General features: G+C 45.5%; 2 protein-coding genes across 2 annotated transcripts; one reads left to right on the forward strand and one right to left on the reverse strand.

Annotated features, from left to right (window-relative positions):
- Positions 1–792: 792 nt before the first annotated feature.
- kbtbd12 (kelch repeat and BTB (POZ) domain containing 12) lies at positions 793–9,224 on the reverse strand. Its single transcript, XM_056274102.1, has 6 exons — positions 9,115–9,224; positions 7,555–8,722; positions 6,563–6,833; positions 6,241–6,391; positions 5,208–5,405; positions 793–5,109 (listed from the first exon to the last, which is right to left on the reverse strand). Exons 2-6 carry the CDS (start codon positions 8,619–8,621, stop codon positions 4,940–4,942), a joined length of 1,857 nt encoding a protein of 618 aa, XP_056130077.1. The 5' UTR covers positions 8,622–8,722; positions 9,115–9,224; the 3' UTR covers positions 793–4,939.
- A 1,120-nt stretch (positions 9,225–10,344) lies between these two features.
- On the forward strand, positions 10,345–18,345 carry slc26a6l (solute carrier family 26 member 6, like). The gene is made up of 19 exons (XM_056298149.1): positions 10,345–10,484; positions 10,809–10,948; positions 12,194–12,304; positions 12,397–12,578; positions 12,665–12,829; positions 13,020–13,172; positions 13,487–13,569; positions 13,687–13,834; positions 13,947–14,060; positions 15,043–15,120; positions 15,352–15,447; positions 15,620–15,726; positions 15,853–15,922; positions 16,443–16,535; positions 16,677–16,787; positions 16,924–17,352; positions 17,904–17,958; positions 18,051–18,196; positions 18,319–18,345. The coding sequence occupies exons 1-19, from the start codon at positions 10,345–10,347 to the stop codon at positions 18,343–18,345; spliced, it is 2,448 nt and encodes an 815-aa protein (XP_056154124.1).
- The last annotated feature ends 4 nt before the right edge of the window (positions 18,346–18,349 follow it).

Genomic DNA, 18,349 nt, shown 5'->3' on the forward strand with positions numbered 1-18,349 from the left:
ATTAAAAGATAAACAAGGTTATTTTAAGGGGGAACATATTTTTTATCCCATGTCTTATCTAGCCTTATGTATTGGTTTTACATTAAATTATATAATTTAAATTATAACATTATTATTGTTATTATTATCCTCTCATCATCGTCCTCTGTGTGGAGTTTGCGTGTCCTCCCCGTGTCTGCGTGGGTTTCCTCCGGTCCTCTGGTTTCCTCCCACAGTCCAAAGACATGTTGGTCAGATTAACCGGCCATACTAAATTCTCCCTACATGTGAATGTGTGGGCCCTGTGATGGACTGGCGGCCTGTCCAGGGTGTCTCCCCGCCTGCCGCCCAATGACTGCTGGGATAGGCTCCGGCATCCCGTGACCCCTACGCAGGATAAGCGGTTTGGGTAATGGATGGATGGATGGGAATTACACAGGCCTAGCTTTTTTACAGACTGAACTAGTTCTGTTTTCACAGCTACCAGAGTAGGAGTACTTTATTTAGCCCAGTTTTCATTTCCGACACCTATAAAGGAATCGCAGCAATTCAATGGTAGTTTTGGATTCAATTTTCTCTTGAATGTTATAGGACTTAATCCCCACCCCAGGTAACCTGACCCAGTCTTTAAAAACTACTTGGAATACATCCGGCTTGGCAGTGTGGTTGAGCTGTGTGTAGCTTGTGGAAAGGCATTGGTCTCTGGAAAGGAGACAAAAAAGGACTGTTATGCTGTTACGAGTGTGTGACACGTGTTTGGGTGGTTGACTTGTACAAACGTCATAGGGAGAAAAAAATCACAGGCTCGATAACACAACTGAGATATTCTTTAATCATTGAAGGACAGCGAACTTGTGTAGATGAGATAACTAGAACAATGAAAAACGCTTTTTTTCTGCATCAGCCATTTGCCCAACACGTTTAATATTCATTGCACTAAAAAGTTAATATAAGACTAATTCTTACTAAGAAATGCAAAAGCTGACAAGAGTGAAATCCACACCAAACCTTCCCACATAATTCCTACATTTGTAAACAACAGATTTTTAATTTGTGAACAGAACAGAAAAAGAAAAGTCACTTCATGAACGAAAGAAAACTTACAATATCTATTAGCAGATCTCAATAACAAGACTTCCAAGGAAATGCTTTTTTTACGGCAGTTTTGAGAGCTGCGTTGAACTGCCTAAATAAACTCTAGTGAACTCACAAACTACCCCCCCCCATTTCATTATTTCTCGCTGTGTTGTAAAGGTAAATCAAAATATTGAATTATGATTTAAATGGGATTTTACCTCTACACCTATTAAATATCTAACAGTATTAAGTAATGATCTATGTCAAATTGAAATAATACATAGATTCAGGGCTGTCGCAGGGGGGTGCGAGGCCCTGCTCATTGACATGCATGTGCATGAATCACGGTCTCGCGCATAGCTATTCTAGTTCTACTGCAGGCAGTTATTCTAGTTCTACTGCACGCAGCTATTCTAAACTTCGCACACAAAGTAAGTAAATTTGTGTTTGATAGATTATTTCTTTGTTGTAACAACTCTTCTTGGCAATAAATCTTATATCAGGCACCTGATTGTCAGCACCTGGGGTACCAGAAGCTCAAAACAAGAGTCAATAGCAACAGCAAAATAAGCTGTTTGACATTGGCAGAGAAGATTTGGCAAATTTTTCATGGGCACAACCCACATACTCAGCTCTGCTGCTCATCTCACAAATGCATATTCCTTACAAATGTGGCACCATTTAGAAGGGGAATAAACAGGCTTTCCAACGGTATAAGACTTATTGCCAAGAAGCATTGTTACAACAAAGATATAATCTACCAAACACACATTTCCTTACTTTTTGTGCTAAGTATATTCTACTGCAGGCATTTATTCTCGTTCTACTGCACACAGTTATTCTAATTCTACTGCACGCAGCTATTCTAGTTCTACTGCCGCAGCTATTCTAGTTCCACTGCACGCAGCTATTCTAGTTCCACTGCACGCAGGTATTCTAGTTCTACTGCAAGCAGCTATTCTAGTTCTACTGCAGGCAATTATTCTAGTTCTGCTGCACGCAGCTATTCTAGTTCTACTGCACGCAGCTGTTCTAGTTCTACTGCATGCAGCTATTCTAGTTCTACTGCAGGCAGTTATTCTAGTTCTACTGCAGGCAGCTATTCTAGTTTTACTGCACACAGCTGTTTTAGTGCTACTGCACGCAGCTGTTCTAGTTCTACTGCATGCAGCTATTCTAGTTCTACTGCATGCAGCTATTCTAGTCCAACTGCACGTGGCTATTCTAGTTCTGCAGGCAGCTATTCTAGTTCTACTGAATGCTAATCTCAGTGCAATACATTTTTAACAGGTAGAATAATGCAGCATCATCCTGCACATAGTTTCAGCTATGACTTTGCTATTATAGTCTTTCAAAAAGAAAAAAAATCAGCTGTAAAACTATTGGCTTTACATCATCAAGTCAGCTCACCTGTGACTTTATTTTGGCATGTTGAAGTATGACAGTACGTTACAATTCAATATTTAAGGTCTATAGCTTACATTTCATTCAGATTTTAGATCATTTTTCAGACTGGTCACTACACGTAGCCTACGGTCACAGTCACATGCACCCGCTAGTTTTGGACACCTACTCAGCCACCACATCTCTGGAAGTGTTGACAAACTCATCCAGCAATCCTCACAGTGACTTATGAAAGAAATTCTAACTTCTTTTTAATCTTTTTTCCTTTTCTCAGCACCCAACTCATATTTACGAAATGGGTCGAGCTCTCGTGCAGCCGACATTGTTTCCCGCTCTTCTTCCTCACAGTGAGCAGCGAGATGGAGCACGCACTACGCAACGACCCAATATCAAAAAAGTAAAACCATAATAATTTGTTGGACTTTTTTTCATGTGAGCTTGACTATGCATAATGGAATTGACACAAAGGAATTTAATTTTAGAAGAATGTTGGGTTAAGAACAGTCATAAAAAATATATATATAAAAAAAAACAACTACAGGATTGCAAGCCAGGCGCAAGGGCCTTTGCAGTCACATATTTTGCACAGCCCATGTTGCTTAGATGTCTTCAGAATTATTGAAAATAAAGACCTTAAAATTAATTGATCTGAAATCACCCCTTTGCAAAAACAGCTTAAATTGAGCCAAGCACATTCAGTTTTCATCAAAGATCACTAAATACGTCAACAAGTCCACCTATGTCGATTTTGAATACACTTATGTTAAATTGCATGACTGATAAAATCCACTGACTTGTGAGGTCTCACGGCCTTAACAGCAGATCAGATCAGTCCTGCTGTCATGAAGACCAATGAACCACCTGTAAAACTATGGGGTGAACTGGTTAGGTGGCAAAAGGCTGGTGCAAAATTAACAAAATAAAAAAAAGATTAGCAAAATCTGAACTTTCCTAGTAGCGCCACAAAATCCATCCATCCATTTTCTGAACCACTCTCAGGGTCGCGGGGATGCTGGAGCCTATCCCAGCAGTCATTGGGCAGCAGGCGGGGAGACACCCTGGACAGGCCGCCAGGCCATCACACAGGGCCAACATACACACACACACACACATTCATACCTAGGGACACTTTAGTACGGCCGATTCACCTGACCTAGATGTCTTCGGACTGTGGGAGGAAACCCATGCAGACACGGGGAGAACATGCAAACTCCACACAGAGGACGACCCCCAAGGTTGGACTACCCCAGGGCTCGAACTCAGGACCTTTTTGCTGTGAGGCGACCACGTTAACCACTGCGCCACCGTGCCGCGCCACAAAATCCATTTTAGCAAATTTAATATGAGCAAAGTAAGTTTTTAATTTTTGAAGAAAAAAAAACATCTTGAATGAAAAACTTTCTTGCTTCACAAATAGAAGAAGAAGAAAGACACTTTATTTTGTCATTGTACAGTTACAATGAATTTGTCTTCTGCATTTGACCCATCCTAATGTATAGGAGCAATGGGCAGCTGCAGCGCCCGGGAACCAACTCCAGTTCTTCTTTCCATTGCCTTGCTCAGGGGCACAGGCAGGAGTATTAACCCTAACATGCATGTCTTTTTGATGGTGGGAGGAAACCGGAGCACCCGGAGGAAACCCACCGCAGACACAGGGAGAACATGCAAACTCCACACAGAAGGGACCTGGGGCGGGCTGGGGTTCGAACCCAGGACCTTCTTGCTGTGAGGCAACAGTGCTAACCACTGGGCCACTGTGCCGCCCCAAATACGTTGAATTTATTGTGTTAGTCAAGGGAAAGAACTTCATACGATGCGTTAAAATGTGGAGGTGCATCAGAACAAATTGTCAAAATTCAAGGGGGGGGGATACTTTCTTGTTTCAGTCATCATTACTGATATACTTAATGCCAAACTACCCTTTAGTATTAAAACATTAAAAAAAAAGTTGACACGATAACACGTTTGAATATTCGTGTTTTCAATTTGAAGCCATTATGTCTGTCCATGTCAAAATAAAGCCTGAATCAACTTTACTGACAGCCTGATGTGACAAGACTACATCAACGTTTTCACCATTTACAGCAATTACCCCCCATCAGGCTCGGATTACACACAGTAGTACAATATTCCACATTTTGTCTCATTTGTGGCTTATAGTAGGCTATATGGTTGCTTGTTGAAATTATTTCATGGGGTTCGTTTCCCTATGACCATCACAGCTGCTTGCTCGGTGTAGGCTAAGCTTTGCTGTGGGTACTACACAATAGCACGAAGTAATAAAGTGACGAAAATATGTATAAAGTTCTGATTTTACCATTCTCCTCTTCCCATTACTATGAAAGTGCAAGCGACCAGCCGCAGCTCAGTATCCATGCAGTGCTTAAGTGCTGGGGGAGTGGCCACTTTTGGCCCTAATGCGTTACTTGCCTAGCAACTCTCTCTAAACAAGCAGATGTGGTAAGATTGGACAGAGGAGTCACTGACTCACTAAGTCTGCAGGTGGAGACATGAGTCCCCGAGGGTTGAGTTCTGCCACCAAGCAGACGTCATAGTTGTCATGCATAAGAGCACGCCGCGCCACTACTGTCCAACGGTTCTCCCATGGGTCCAGCTCCAAGACGTCCTTTATCAAGTCATCATGACGGTCTGAGGATCGTTTAAGGGACGGGAAAGAGATCACTTGGCAAAACAGGACACCGTCCAAAAACCACAGAAACGTGTATGGATGAACATTATTTCCCTACCTGCTCCTTTGTAGTAGCCACACGTGTATAGCTTGCCTCCCACCACTCCTGCGTTCGAGGCGTTGGTGCGTAGTGACAGCTGGGGACACGGGAGAGGGGGCCCATCCCTCCAGTAGTCCCCATCCGGGTTGTAGATCTCGACAACGTCAAGGCATCGACGAGACTGCCCGCGGTCCATACCCTCACAGCCGATGCCTCCTATCAATGGAAATATCAGCTACTATGAGTGACTAATGGGTTATTATGGATTTTCCTTTGTTAGCCTTGGTGGAGGTTTGTGCCCCCCGTGAGTGTCCCCACCCCCCTTTTCTCCCCAATTGTACCCAGCCAATTACCCCACTCTTCCGAGCCGTCCCAGTCACCGCTCCACCCCCCTCTGCCGCTACAGAGAGGGCTGCAGACTACCACATGCCTCCTCCGATACATGTGGAGTCCCCCCCCCCAGTTCCCCCTTCCTCCCCCCGAACAGGCACCCCGACCGACCAGAGGAGGCGCTAGTGCAGCAACCAGGACACACGCCCACACCCGGCTTCCCACTCACAGACACGGCCAACTGTGTCTGTAGGGACGCCGGACCAGGTCGGAGGTAACACGGGGATTCGAACCAGCGATCCCCGTGTTGGTAGGCAACGGAATAGACCGCCACGCCACCCGGACGCCCTCTCCTGAGTGCTCTTGTTACAAAAAAATGATTTATTGTCACAAAAGATGACATAAAAAAACAAACAGGCGCAGAGTCAAAGATACTAGACATGGTTCAGATGCATCCACAATATGGGTCGGATGAAAACTGTCGAGTCAAAATGCTAACTGCTGGAACACATCTGTTTTGGAGCATTTGATATAGTGTATGGGTTCTGTTTCCCTGATTCATTTAGCATCAGACCAGTGAAACATGCAAATACTTTGCCATGTCTATATGTGAGGAGAGTTAACACAATAATGAATTTCAACGAACTGGCATGCTACCATGTCTAAAACGAAAAAGAAAAAAAAAGTATTTGTGAGGTTTACGGAATGAACATGTTGTTACCTATGACATAGATTTCACCATTGAGCACCACAGTACTGCAACGGTATTTTGAGTACTTCATTGGACCCAGCTCTGTCCACTTATTTTTGTCTGGATCATACTCGAGAAGGCGGTTACTAAGGTGGTCAGGCTCATCGTCCATCCGGTGGGACTGAAGGGTTGTGGAGGAATGACAAAACACAACAGATGCACAGTCAGGAGAGAGAGAGAAGGAGGAAAACACCGATTCTGACGTATTAATTGCAGAACACAGCGTGTTACACCTGCTGAATAATCTGTTGACCACATGCACATTATACCCTTTCTCTCGTGTCCATGTTACCTGTGGAGTTCGCCCGCCCATCACATAGAGGCGACCTTTGAGCGTGACCACGCTGTGATAAGCCAGAGGCATGGGCAGTGGGGCTGCACTGCGCCAGGGTCCACCCTGCAAAGACCAGCGCTCCACACAGTTAGTGATGAGGTACTGGTTCTTCAGCTTCATCAGCCCACCCAGCAGATACACGGTGTCACCCAGTGACCCTAGTGCGAAGGAGTCGCGGTGTTCTGCTGAGGTCAGGCACTCCCAGCTACCTTGGGCCTCCACTTTGTACCTAGTAACCCCAGACAAGAATCACTGCCATATTTGAGAGTTGTATACATGCAAAGTTATGAGATATATCAGTTGTGTCCATACTAGTATGTAATCAAGGCTCAACGTTTTCGGTTGTTGCGTTTCAAAGCCATCCAGTATGCCGAATTTCATGACAAGAGGACACTGTTACATAACCTCACACAAACAGGAACAACTTGGGTCCGTGGTGGTGTAGCGGTCTAAGCGTCGGCTTTGTGTCGATGCAGTTGCCCACTGGGGACCAGGGTTCGCGCCCCGGTCCCATCAGATCCGACTACGGCCGGACTCGATGAAGCAGCAATAATTGGCAACGCTGTCTTCGGGAGGGGGGCGGAGTCGGCTTGTGTTCGTCACATGAATGCGTCTCTGTGTGTGTGGGGAAAAGCAGTGGTTTGGCCTGGAGTCGCCTTGTCATGGAAGTGGCGAGGCGGCTTCTTTGAGACTGCCAGCCGGAGAGATGCAGTTGGCGAACGCATGTAGTACGAGGGTGGGTGTTTGAACTAAAATAGGGATTGATTGGCCACTAAATTGGGAGAAAAGGGAAAAATCAGAAATAAATTTATAAAAAAAAAACAGGAACAACTTTTGGATTCGTGGAAACATAAAATCCGGGTGACAATCAGTTTAAAAATCTGGGTATTTTTTGGTGAAAATCGGTAAAAACCGAAAACACCGAGCCTTGACTGTAATGTCCGTCTTACCTGAAAATCTCCACCTTCAAATCCTTCTGTCGAGCCATTCTGCGCACGCCTGCCTCTCCAGCCACTATAATGTCATTTCCTGCAGTTACAATACCTGCACAGACATACCCAAGAGCGTCCCCGTAGCGGGGAGATGTGATGTAGTAGGTTCGGCCTGTGGACGGGGCATAGCAAAAGCTGCGTTCAGCGTAGTTACTATATCGCGACCTAATCCCACCGCTGTCATTACCGATACAGAGCAGCAGATTCGTTGTCTCCATGCCGTACCGCAACTTCAATCTGCGCGGTGCGGCCGAAGGGTGCATCATCGTGGCCTCCAGTGCTTCTTTTAGCATCTCCAGGCACTCGGCATCGGCCAGCAGGGCCGTGTTCCGCTTCATCACCTCTCTCAGATAGATGGGGTCTACCAGGGACAGACGGACCTTTCTCAGGAGCTCTGGGAGGTGCTGGCTGCGTCCCTCCTCCAGAGTGTTGTGTTTGACCCAGCGCAGGACCACATCCAGGATGGTCTCCTCTCGTGAAACGTTAAGGTCGTCGGAGCTTAGCAGCTTTCCCAGCTGAAAGGCCTCCAGATCCAAGACCTCCTCATTCTGGCAGACTTGGACAAAATGCTGCCGCAGGAAGCGCTGAGCGTGGTCAGCCAGCTCCTCTGCGCCCAGATCACGGGCGTAATAATACACCCCCAGGCAGTTGGAGGCGTCCATGTTCTCTGTCATGTGCATCTGGCAGCAGGTGAAAACGTCATCCATTTGGAGGAGGAATGCCGCAATGGAGACTCCCTGTACATTAGCGTTGGTGAGCGGGAGGTCCGAGGTGTACATGTAGTTCAAGAGCAGAGCCAGGCTGTCCGCCGGTGTGTCGCGCAGGAATATATCTCTGCTGTTGCATTCACGAAGGCCACAGGTGAACATAACACGAAAGTAGGGGCTGAAGGCGGACAGCACGACCCGGTGGCAAGGAAAGCTGATGTCCTCAGCGACCAGTACGACGTCTGTCAGATTCTCAGTCTCTCTCATCTTCCTCAACTGGTCCAAAAGGCCAAGCCCATGTTTGGCTCTACGATCCATTTTGATTCACTTTTAGATGAAGATTTTTAAATATCAAGTCAGGGTCTAGGGTTTAAAACGACCAGAATGCACTTCTGAAACAACTACCGAGGAGGTTGTCTCTGAGGAATGAAAGAGAGACAGAAGCAAGGTTAGTGCCACCTTATCACCATTGACTGTGAGCAGCAAGTTCATATTAAACTGCAGTCTTGATCATTATAAGGCATTTGCCATTACAGAGGATGATGATGATCATAGGGCAATTACTTGTTTTACCATAAAATACTGAAGAAAACAGATTTTAAGATTTTAAACCCTGATATCCTGCTGGCGCTGAACACAATAAGGCAGTTTTCTCAATCCACACAGTACATTGAACTCATTTTAATAAATTCAGGCTGAATTCCAAACTAACATTTGGATTGCTATCTATGAGCTGTCCGTTACAGAACAGGTCGGTATCCCGTCATGTCACGTGTTGACAGGCGTTCACTCCTTGAAATCATGGCCTTACCTAAACCTCAACAGCTTTGCTGGTCTGAAGAAGTCCCGCTGCTATCTCTGGTGAAAAAAAGAGTATCGTCCTGTCATGTTTTTTTTCATCAGGCCGTGTGTGTTGTTGATGTTGTTGAACGTATTAGTAAGTGGGTCTAGAAGGGGGCCAGAGACCAAGTCCCCCTCCCCTCCAGCTCCCCAACTGCTTCACCCATATGAGCAGCAAACCCAAAAATAGACTGCGCGTTAGCCAACAGTAAGTGGGTCAGATGGTCTGGTGTGGTAAAAGTATGAAATAATTTTTTAACAATAACAGTGATGAACAAATTGTGGACGATTTAGCCAACTCATAAATAGACTTTCCCTCACCATATTTCTGTGCAGTTTGCACAGAAATATCGTTCTTGTTTATTTGCCACAGTCACGTGCAGGCAGCTGTGGAATGACTGATATGAAACATTGCCCTCAGCATGGATTCAGATTTCATGATGGTGCTTTCTTAAAGGTCCAGGCAGCAAATTTGCCCATAGCTTTCAAAAATCAATACCAACCCATCATGTTCTGATGGGTTGGATAATAGACTTGCTTCACCACCAAGTACAGTTGAATTACTGCCTTTTCTCCAGAAAGGGATTCCATGCTCATGTGTGTGATGACGATCAGCTATTTTAGATTTGATCAGATGGATTATTGTTGCTGCGTAGACATCGACAGGCAATATTTAGCTCCTCTGCATTCTGGATACATCGAGAGACCCTATTCTGAGGCAGCCTTCAGTAGTGGATAAGTGGATAGGAGGTCTATTGTGGTTGGTTTAAACTAATATTTCATGGCTCATTGAGATCACTTCTGCATGCGTAAGGGAAAGGGAGGCGACATATTAAGAAATACATCCTGTGTAGACCAGATATCCGCTGCAGGTCAACAGTTAATTTTTTTCTTCTCAAAGACCATAATTGCCACGTTTTGTTTATTCCAACGAGAAAGCTGTCATAGAAAAGCCTGCTAATCATCATTTTCCAAGCAACAGCTCCAGTTTAGTTAACCATTCAGCAACGTGTTGTCCATATGCGCATTAGTCTGTGACAGAGGTCGTACTGCAGCCCTGTTCTGTGGTGGACAAAGTTTGCCTCTTGAACCATCTATCGAACTTTCTGTAAATAGAAAGTGGAAGATATCTCCTACACTTAATCTCAAAAGAGCACATACAAAAAAAAGGTCCACTATTTGCTTGGACAGATTCAGTGCCATGGGCACTATACGCAGGCCGGGGAAATACAGAGTGGAGAGGGATGTGCTGGATGAGCAGAGACTGGAGGAGCTAGCACTGAGGAAGAGCTATACTGACACTCACCCCCCTCTTACCAAACGCCTCAAAGATTCCCTAAGGTAACACAAAGTTTCTGTCTCTTCATTTCAGTGATATGAACTTTTCAATGTTTGAGGTAAGTATGACTGACTGAATAGTTTGACATCCCCTGACATCACATCTCTGCAGACCAATTACGTTGACTTGGCACCTGTGTAATTTACTGTCTTAAGAACGACTGTTAGCAAAAAGACATGGATGCTACATATCTGATCCAATCTTTGATGGGCAGGCACCAAATAAGTAGTGAATTTATTTTGATGCTTTAAAGATTTAGTTCAAAATAACTATGTGCATTGAGTTTTGCTTTCCGTGTCTCCTTGTATTCTGCAAATTGTCCCCAGATGTACAGTACCTAAGCTGAAGCATAGTGTGGTGGGCAGCTTTCCTGTATTATATTGGCTGCCCAGATACTCAATTTGGGACTATGGCATGCCCGACCTCATCTCTGGAATCAGTGTGGGCATTATGCATCTGCCACAAGGTATGACAATTGGCAATAATGGCCAATGAAACAAAACTGCTGCAAAGAAAAAAAGTGTCTGAAATGTAAGGGTTTTTCTCAATACAACTGTAAGCTTTCTTGTTTATTTATTTGACTCAGTTGATGGGTTTCTTGACCCTTAAATTTTTACATTTGTCAAAAATCCACTGTGTAATTTTAGACACATTTGAGTCATGTAGAAATACAAATTATTTTCTTCTTCCCTTGAAAATACTTAATGTGTAAATGTGTGTTTTTTTAAAGAGTAAATAAAACCTAGACCATTTTTGTGAGTTTGCTGACATCTCCAGGTTGAAAATCATGTAAAGGTTAAAAACATGTCAGGCTGGTCTTGGTACTCTGTGATGTTGGCATAGCAGGATAAACATAGCTGCAGATAATAATGTTAATAATGGATCTGTTGGGTGTAGTAGGTGTGCCAAAGAACTGGCCTTGACAGTACTATTGACCATTTTTAGCATCTGTTAATGCTGATAGATGTGCTGGTGCACCTAGATCAAACAGACCCATTATTAATGTTATTAGCTACAGCTATATCCTGCTATGCTAACATCAAAGAGTACCAAGGCCAGCCTGCTATGTTTTTAAGTTTTTAACCTTTACATGTTTTTTAACCTGTAGATGTCAGCACACTGAGACCCTGTTTACAATTGGTTTTAAAATGCATTTTGGGCGATCGGATGACAAGTGGACAGCGAGACACATTGCCGTTTACACCTGTGTCTCTTATGTGTCTCCAAATGCGGCCTGCTGACCACTTGTGATCAGATTTCGTTACTCTGAAGAAGAAGAAGAAGAAGAAGAAGAAGACGATTTCCTGTTACGTCCTTGTCGGAGACACATCAGGACGCATTAGCGTATATACTACAAAAGATATGTGGTCAAATGCGTCCCAGACCACCTCAGCAAGTGGTTTGAGTAACCGGTTCACAAACCGTTTTGGTAGTCGTTTACACTTGTATTTAGTGCTGTCCACTTGTGATCCGATCGCAAAAAAACACATTTTAAAACCAAGTGTAAACGGGGTCTCACTAAAATGGTTTACTTAAGGTTCACTTACTGTTTGATGATTATGAAGTATATACGTGCATTTTTTAGCATCTTCCTGAGGGATATTTTTCTGCCCTACTCTGTTTTAGTGTGAACATTTAATACGGCGTCATAGAAATAACCATGTTTGTCGGGTTTGAAGCAATTGTAGCAGGACCTCTCTACTTTCCACAGGTATGGCGTATGCATTGTTGGCCTCCTTGCCTCCTGTATTTGGGCTTTACACATCCCTTTATCCTGCATTAATCTACTTTTTTTTCGGGACGTCGCGTCATATTTCCATAGGTGAGTAGAGAGGAAGATATTGTGCCAAAGCTGCTCTAACCTCTTGTTTAATGTCCACGTGTTGCTCTCATTTGGTGGGGTGTTTTTTTAAGGTACATTTGCTGTGCTTAGCATCATGGTGGGCAGTGTAACAGAGAGACTAGCCCCAGACACGGCCTTCCTCAAAATGAATGGGACAAATCTTACAGCGGTTGCAGAAGTGGACATTGCTAGCAGGGATTCATACAGGGTACAGGTAGCTGCTGCCACCACTGTCCTAGGAGGGCTTATTCAGGTCTGTGCATAGAACACACCATGTGATACTTCACATATCATACTGTGTATTGCCAAAAACATGTCTTAACACGTGTTTGCTCGTAGGTGGCACTGGGTTTGGTTAAGTTTGGATTTGTGGGAACCTACCTTTCTGAACCACTGGTGCGGGCTTACACGACAGCTGCTGCCGCCCACGCGGTGGTGGCGCAGTTAAAATACATCTTTGGAGTTTCAACCACACGGTTTAGCGGGCCGCTGTCACTAGTGTATGTGAGTATCAGCAATCATAGATTGATTCCTGTTGTTTTTAATACTATAGCGGTTATCTGCACTGCTTTGATTTTCATGTTGCCCCTTCCGGCACAGTTTTATGTATCCATCAGGGATGATAGAGACGTGTGAGTGAAATCTATGAACTGTTAGCCATCAACCAACCTTGTTCTGTTTTATTTTCCCTCAGACATTGGTGGATGTTTGCTCCTTGCTGCCAAAGACCCATCTTCCCACTCTGGTGGTTAGCGTAGTGTCTGTGGTGTTTCTCATTGTGGCAAAGGAGCTCAACTCCTGCCTGAGCCCAAAGCTACCAGTGCCCATCCCAGTGGAACTCATCACAGTCAGTTGACACAAGGACTCTTTCTCTGGCCTCTGTTATGTACAAGCCATCAGTTGAGGTTATCCCCTCTGTGCTCTGTGCTGATGTTGCTGAGACAGCAGTGGAAAAGGGGCACATCAGAATCAAAAAGCTGAATCAGCGGTTTCACCAAAAGCCAGTACATTTGTGCAAGACACGGCAAAAATGAGCGACTTGTAGCTAACAACTAGGCACAATAAGTAGCGTATGATTAACCAGACTTTGAATGATTGTGTCTGATGCTCGTGCAAATGCCAACACACTTGTCTGTGTGTTAATGTGTTTTGTGGGATTAGATCGTGGCAGCCACGTTGATATCCTCCTATGCTGAGTTGAACAGTGACTACATCATCCCAGTAGTCGGGGAAATTCCTAGCGGGTAAGCGGTCCGGTTGAAGTTACTCTGTTTACTCATGCAAAGTCAAACCCTGATGAACCACAGTTAGACGCATTTGACGTATGGACTGACCTCCTTTTCCTCTCCATTATCTATCAGTCTAAGTCCTCCCAGTATACCAGATGTGAGCCTTTTTGGGGAGGTTATCAGTGATGCTTTTGCATTGGCCATCGTAGGATATGCCATATCCATATCACTTGGAAAAACATTTGCACTGAAACACGGGTACAAGGTGGACAGCAACCAGGTGAATCAGAGCTCACCTCGGATATCAAACAGATTCTGAAGGACTATAAAGCCATTTCCATATATTTTTTCTTCCTATTGTCCTTTGCAACTGTTTTCATCAACTGCTACAGGAGCTGGTGGCGCTGGGTCTCAGCAATGCCGTGGGAGGCTTCTTCCAGTGTTACTCTGTCTGCTCCTCCATGTCCCGAAGTCTGATCCAGGAGAGCACAGGAGGAAAAACTCAAGTAAATCAAAGACGCTGAAAGTCTACAGTCAGACAGTCAGTCCTGATTTGGGCTGTTTACATCCCCAGGGAAGTTCTTGGGTTTATTTGTAGAGACACGAACGGCAGGTTAAAAGTTACATGGAGACTAGAACTATGGCATTCAGTGAAATCGAAAGACCGAGTTCTCGAGTTAAGATTATTTATAGACTGAGCGGATCTTTATACAAAATCACCTTTTTTGGCGGCACGGTGGCGCAGTGGTTAGTGTGGTTGTCTCACAGCAAGAAGGTCCTGGGTTCGAGCCCTGGGATAGTCCAATCCTGGGGGGTCGTCCCGGGTTGTCCTCTGTATGGAGTTTGCATGTTCTCCCCATGTCTGCGTGGGTTTCCTCCGGGTGCTCCAGTTTTCCCCCACAGTCCAAAGACATGTAGGTCAGCCATACTAAATTGCCCCTAGGTATAAATGTATGTGTGTGTGTGGGGGGGGGGGCTGTGTGATGGCCTGGTGGCCTGCCCAGAGTGTCTCCCTGCCCACCGCCCAATGACTGCTGGGATAGGCTCCAGCATCCCTGCGACCCTGAGAGTAGGATAAGCGGTGCAGATAATGGATGGGATATCTTTTTTTAAATTTTACCTGGGAATAGCATTATCAGCGTTGGGGATATTGTTTTTACTGTATATTGCAATGCAACATTCTGACAGCAAACTCAGGGTGTAAGGTCGTAATATGTATGGGTGCAAAAAAACAAGAGAGAGTTAAGGCGGAATCAAGGAATTATATTCTGAAATTTAAGGGATGAAAACGTAGTTGGAAGCTGAAGTCCTTCCTACCTCCGCTACATGCTGGAGGTTATTTCTAGATCTAATCTAATCTAAATCTCAGAATTCATTGACATTATTCTACAACTGAATTTAAGAAATGCATGTTTCAGCCCAACAGTATTTCTTTTCACATCATTATCTGTGTTTAATGAAGAATGTGGGGTTTTTTTTTTTTTGCAGATGGCTGGAATGGCCTCAGCCGTTATAGTTCTGGTGACAATACTGAAGCTTGGTCCACTGTTCCAGGAGCTGCCGAAGGTATTATTCCCGTACTGGCAGGCTCCGCTTTTACGTCTCTTAATTCATAGGTTTTCTGTTTTGATATCATTTGGTAACAATGTTTCGAGGTGTTTCGCCCCGCCATATTTAGTTTATCTGCTTCAGACTGGCTACATATGAAATTCCCACTGGAAAATTTAAGTGATTCTATTCTGTTCTATTCTGTTCTGTTTTAAACCTTCCTAAACCCCATTGCTGTGCTTGTCTCAGGCGGTCCTTGCGGCGATAGTCTTTGTAAACCTGAAGGGGATGTTCAAACAATATTCTGACGTCATTACGCTGTGGAGGAGCAACAAGATTGATCTGGTGAGAGGATGGAGAAGCAAAGGTGTCATTTAATTTGGAAAAATGCTGGGATAAAAACACAAAAATCTATCACAACAATCTGAATAGTCTGGCGTTTTGATGTGTAGATATGCTAATAGCCCTTTGGAAGGCATGTGTGATGGAGATGATGGTGTCCCACTGCTCTCGCCAGGTGGTGTGGCTGGTCACTTGGGTGTCGACGCTGCTGTTTAATCTGGACATGGGCCTGGCAGCTTCCATCGCTTTTGCTCTGCTCACCGTTATATTCAGAACTCAGCTGTAAGACACGGCCACTTCATGCTCCAAGATTCCTCTAACAGTGAAACCGACAACCACGTTCGGTCTTGTAGGAAAATAGTGGGGACTGATTTCACAAGTTTTTGCTAATTGCATCTTATTTTTCAGGCCAACCTACTCTGTCCTGGGACAAATTCCAGATACAGAGCTCTATGTGGACATAGAGACCCACAAAGAGGTAAAAACACAACTGGGAGGGGGGCAGCGTCTGGGTAGCATAGCAGTCTATTCCGTCGCCCACCAACACGGGGATTGCGGTTTGGCTTCCCACCCTACAGACACATCTGGACGTGTCTGCGGGTGGGAAGCCGGATGTGAGTATGTGTCCTGGTCGCTGCACTAGCGCCTCCTCTGGTTGGTCGGTGCGCCTGTTCAAGGGGGAGGGGGAACTGGGGGGAACAGCGTGATCCTCCCACGCGCTACGTCCCCCTGGCGAAACTCCTCACTGTCAGGTGAAAAGAAGTGGCTGGCGACTCCACATGTATGGGAGGAGGCATGTGGTAGTCTGCAGAACCTCCCCAGATCGGCAGGGGGGGGGGGGGTGGAGCAGCGACCGGGGATGGCTCGAGAGAGTGGGGTAATTGGCCACATTCAGTTGGGGGAGAAAAAGGGGGGGCACAGCTGGGGAGAGAGAGAATGTTTTCAATAAAATGTTTCTTATACCAACTGTTAAAAATGATAACGCCAATATTCTGCAGGTGAGGGAAGTCCCGGGCATCACCATTTTCCGTTCCTCCGCCACTGTGTACTTCGCTAATGCTGATCTTTACCTCGAGGCTCTGAAAGAAAAGGTCCGTTCTCTTTCGTATTGCACAATAAACCAGCCCCCCCCCCCCGAGTCAAAGTCTTCATTTTCCGTGCCTTGCTGCGTTTCTTGAGTTGGGGTCATTATGATAATGTATGCATTTCTTTTTGACACGTGTCTGTTTTAGAGCGGGCTGGACATCAGCAAAATGATCATCTACAAGAGAAGGCAGGAGGCAAAACAGAAACGCAGAGAAAAGAGGGCCGAGAGACGGGCAAGGAGGCAAGCCAAGAGAGAGGTGATGCACTTGTAATGAAGGACATCTTTCCAGCTAGAGTTACCCAAGAATTTCACCTGCATTTAATGTAAATAAGAAAATAAGGAAAGAAAGATAGCCCTGTTGAGGAGCCGTTGTCTTGCTGCCCGCTTTACAGAGGCGAGCGCAGAGGGCGGCAGAAAAGATGGCCGGAGGGCCCGTGTTCTCCGTAGAGGAGGAGGCCGACCGCTGGAGAGACGCGTGCGTGGACAGGAACGTGGTGCATGAAGAACACCAGGTCTGGAGCGCGAGGGAGAACGGCACCGTGTTCGTCATGCCGACGACGTCTCACACGCCGGGCGGTCACTGCAGATGGGAGTACCTGAAAGGAGGCGACCCAGACGGCGCCAGCCTCGGATCGGTGTCTGAGCTGCAGGATGCGGACACCACCACCCTGGACTCCAGCAGTGAGGACACCCTGAGCCGGGACCTGGAACGGGTCTCGCTGGGCTCTCTGGGAAAGTGGACCTGGGACATTCATTCCATTATTCTCGATCTCTCCACAGCCAACTTCATCGATACAGTAGCTATCAAAACTATGAAAAATGTGAGTGGCGACACCCGTTTCGTATGGTATATCATGATTTCATAACGACATGTATGACGAACGTCCAGATAGCATCCGGATGTGGGCCACTTCAGGCAATGATGCGACACTGATGGCCTTCTTCTGGCCCTGACAAAATGGATGTGAGCCTAAAGTGGCCCACATGTATAATAGCAAATATGACCCAAATAAGCCAAATCAAATGTGGGCCTTCTTTTGGCAAAGATGCAGTGCTCTTGGCAACATGTAATCTGGATGTGACCCTGAAGTGGCCCGTGTGGTAAATATGGCCCAAATATCACAAAACAAATATGGGAAACCTTTGGCAAATACGTGGCACATGTGGCATTGCTATGGCTTGGTTCTGGCCCAGATATGGCAAACAGGAGCAGACCACCCAAGTGCCATCATTCCACGCGGTATGTGGGCCGGATGTGGGTTTCAGTTGTGGGACGGGTCCAGGCCACAGCAACTTTGCTGTCTGGGTTGGTGCTTGGACAGGCAGTCACAATAACTAGTCGTATAAGAGAAATATGCATTTATGTTGACAGATATTCCAGGATTTCAGTGAGATCGACGTAGACGTCTACATGGCCGGATGTCAGGGTAAGTGAGTTACATCCCAGATGGCTGAGGGGTATTTCACGAACAGCTGTTATAATGGTGGCATCTGTGCCTGTTACCTATTCTCCATTTAGCATCTGTGGTGGAGCAACTGGAGCGTGGCGCGTTCTTCTCCGAGTCCATTACGAAGAGACATCTGTTTGCTACCGTCCACGACGCCGTGCTGCATTGCCTTAACCACCGCGGAGCATCGTCATGCTCCACATATGAATATTCATTGGTATGTTGACAGCGGATGTCAGTATTTAATACATATTTTTTTAAAAACAGCTGCAGATCCTATTATTGCTGCTGTTACTGAGCTAAATAACTCACAACTCTCTTAAATGTGTCTTATTGCAGGAAATGCAGTGCAGCGCGAAACTTTAGGGCA

The sequence above is a fragment of the Lampris incognitus genome, chromosome 2 (genome assembly GCF_029633865.1).
Source record: "Lampris incognitus isolate fLamInc1 chromosome 2, fLamInc1.hap2, whole genome shotgun sequence".
NCBI classification, from domain to species: Eukaryota; Metazoa; Chordata; class Actinopteri; order Lampriformes; family Lampridae; genus Lampris; species Lampris incognitus.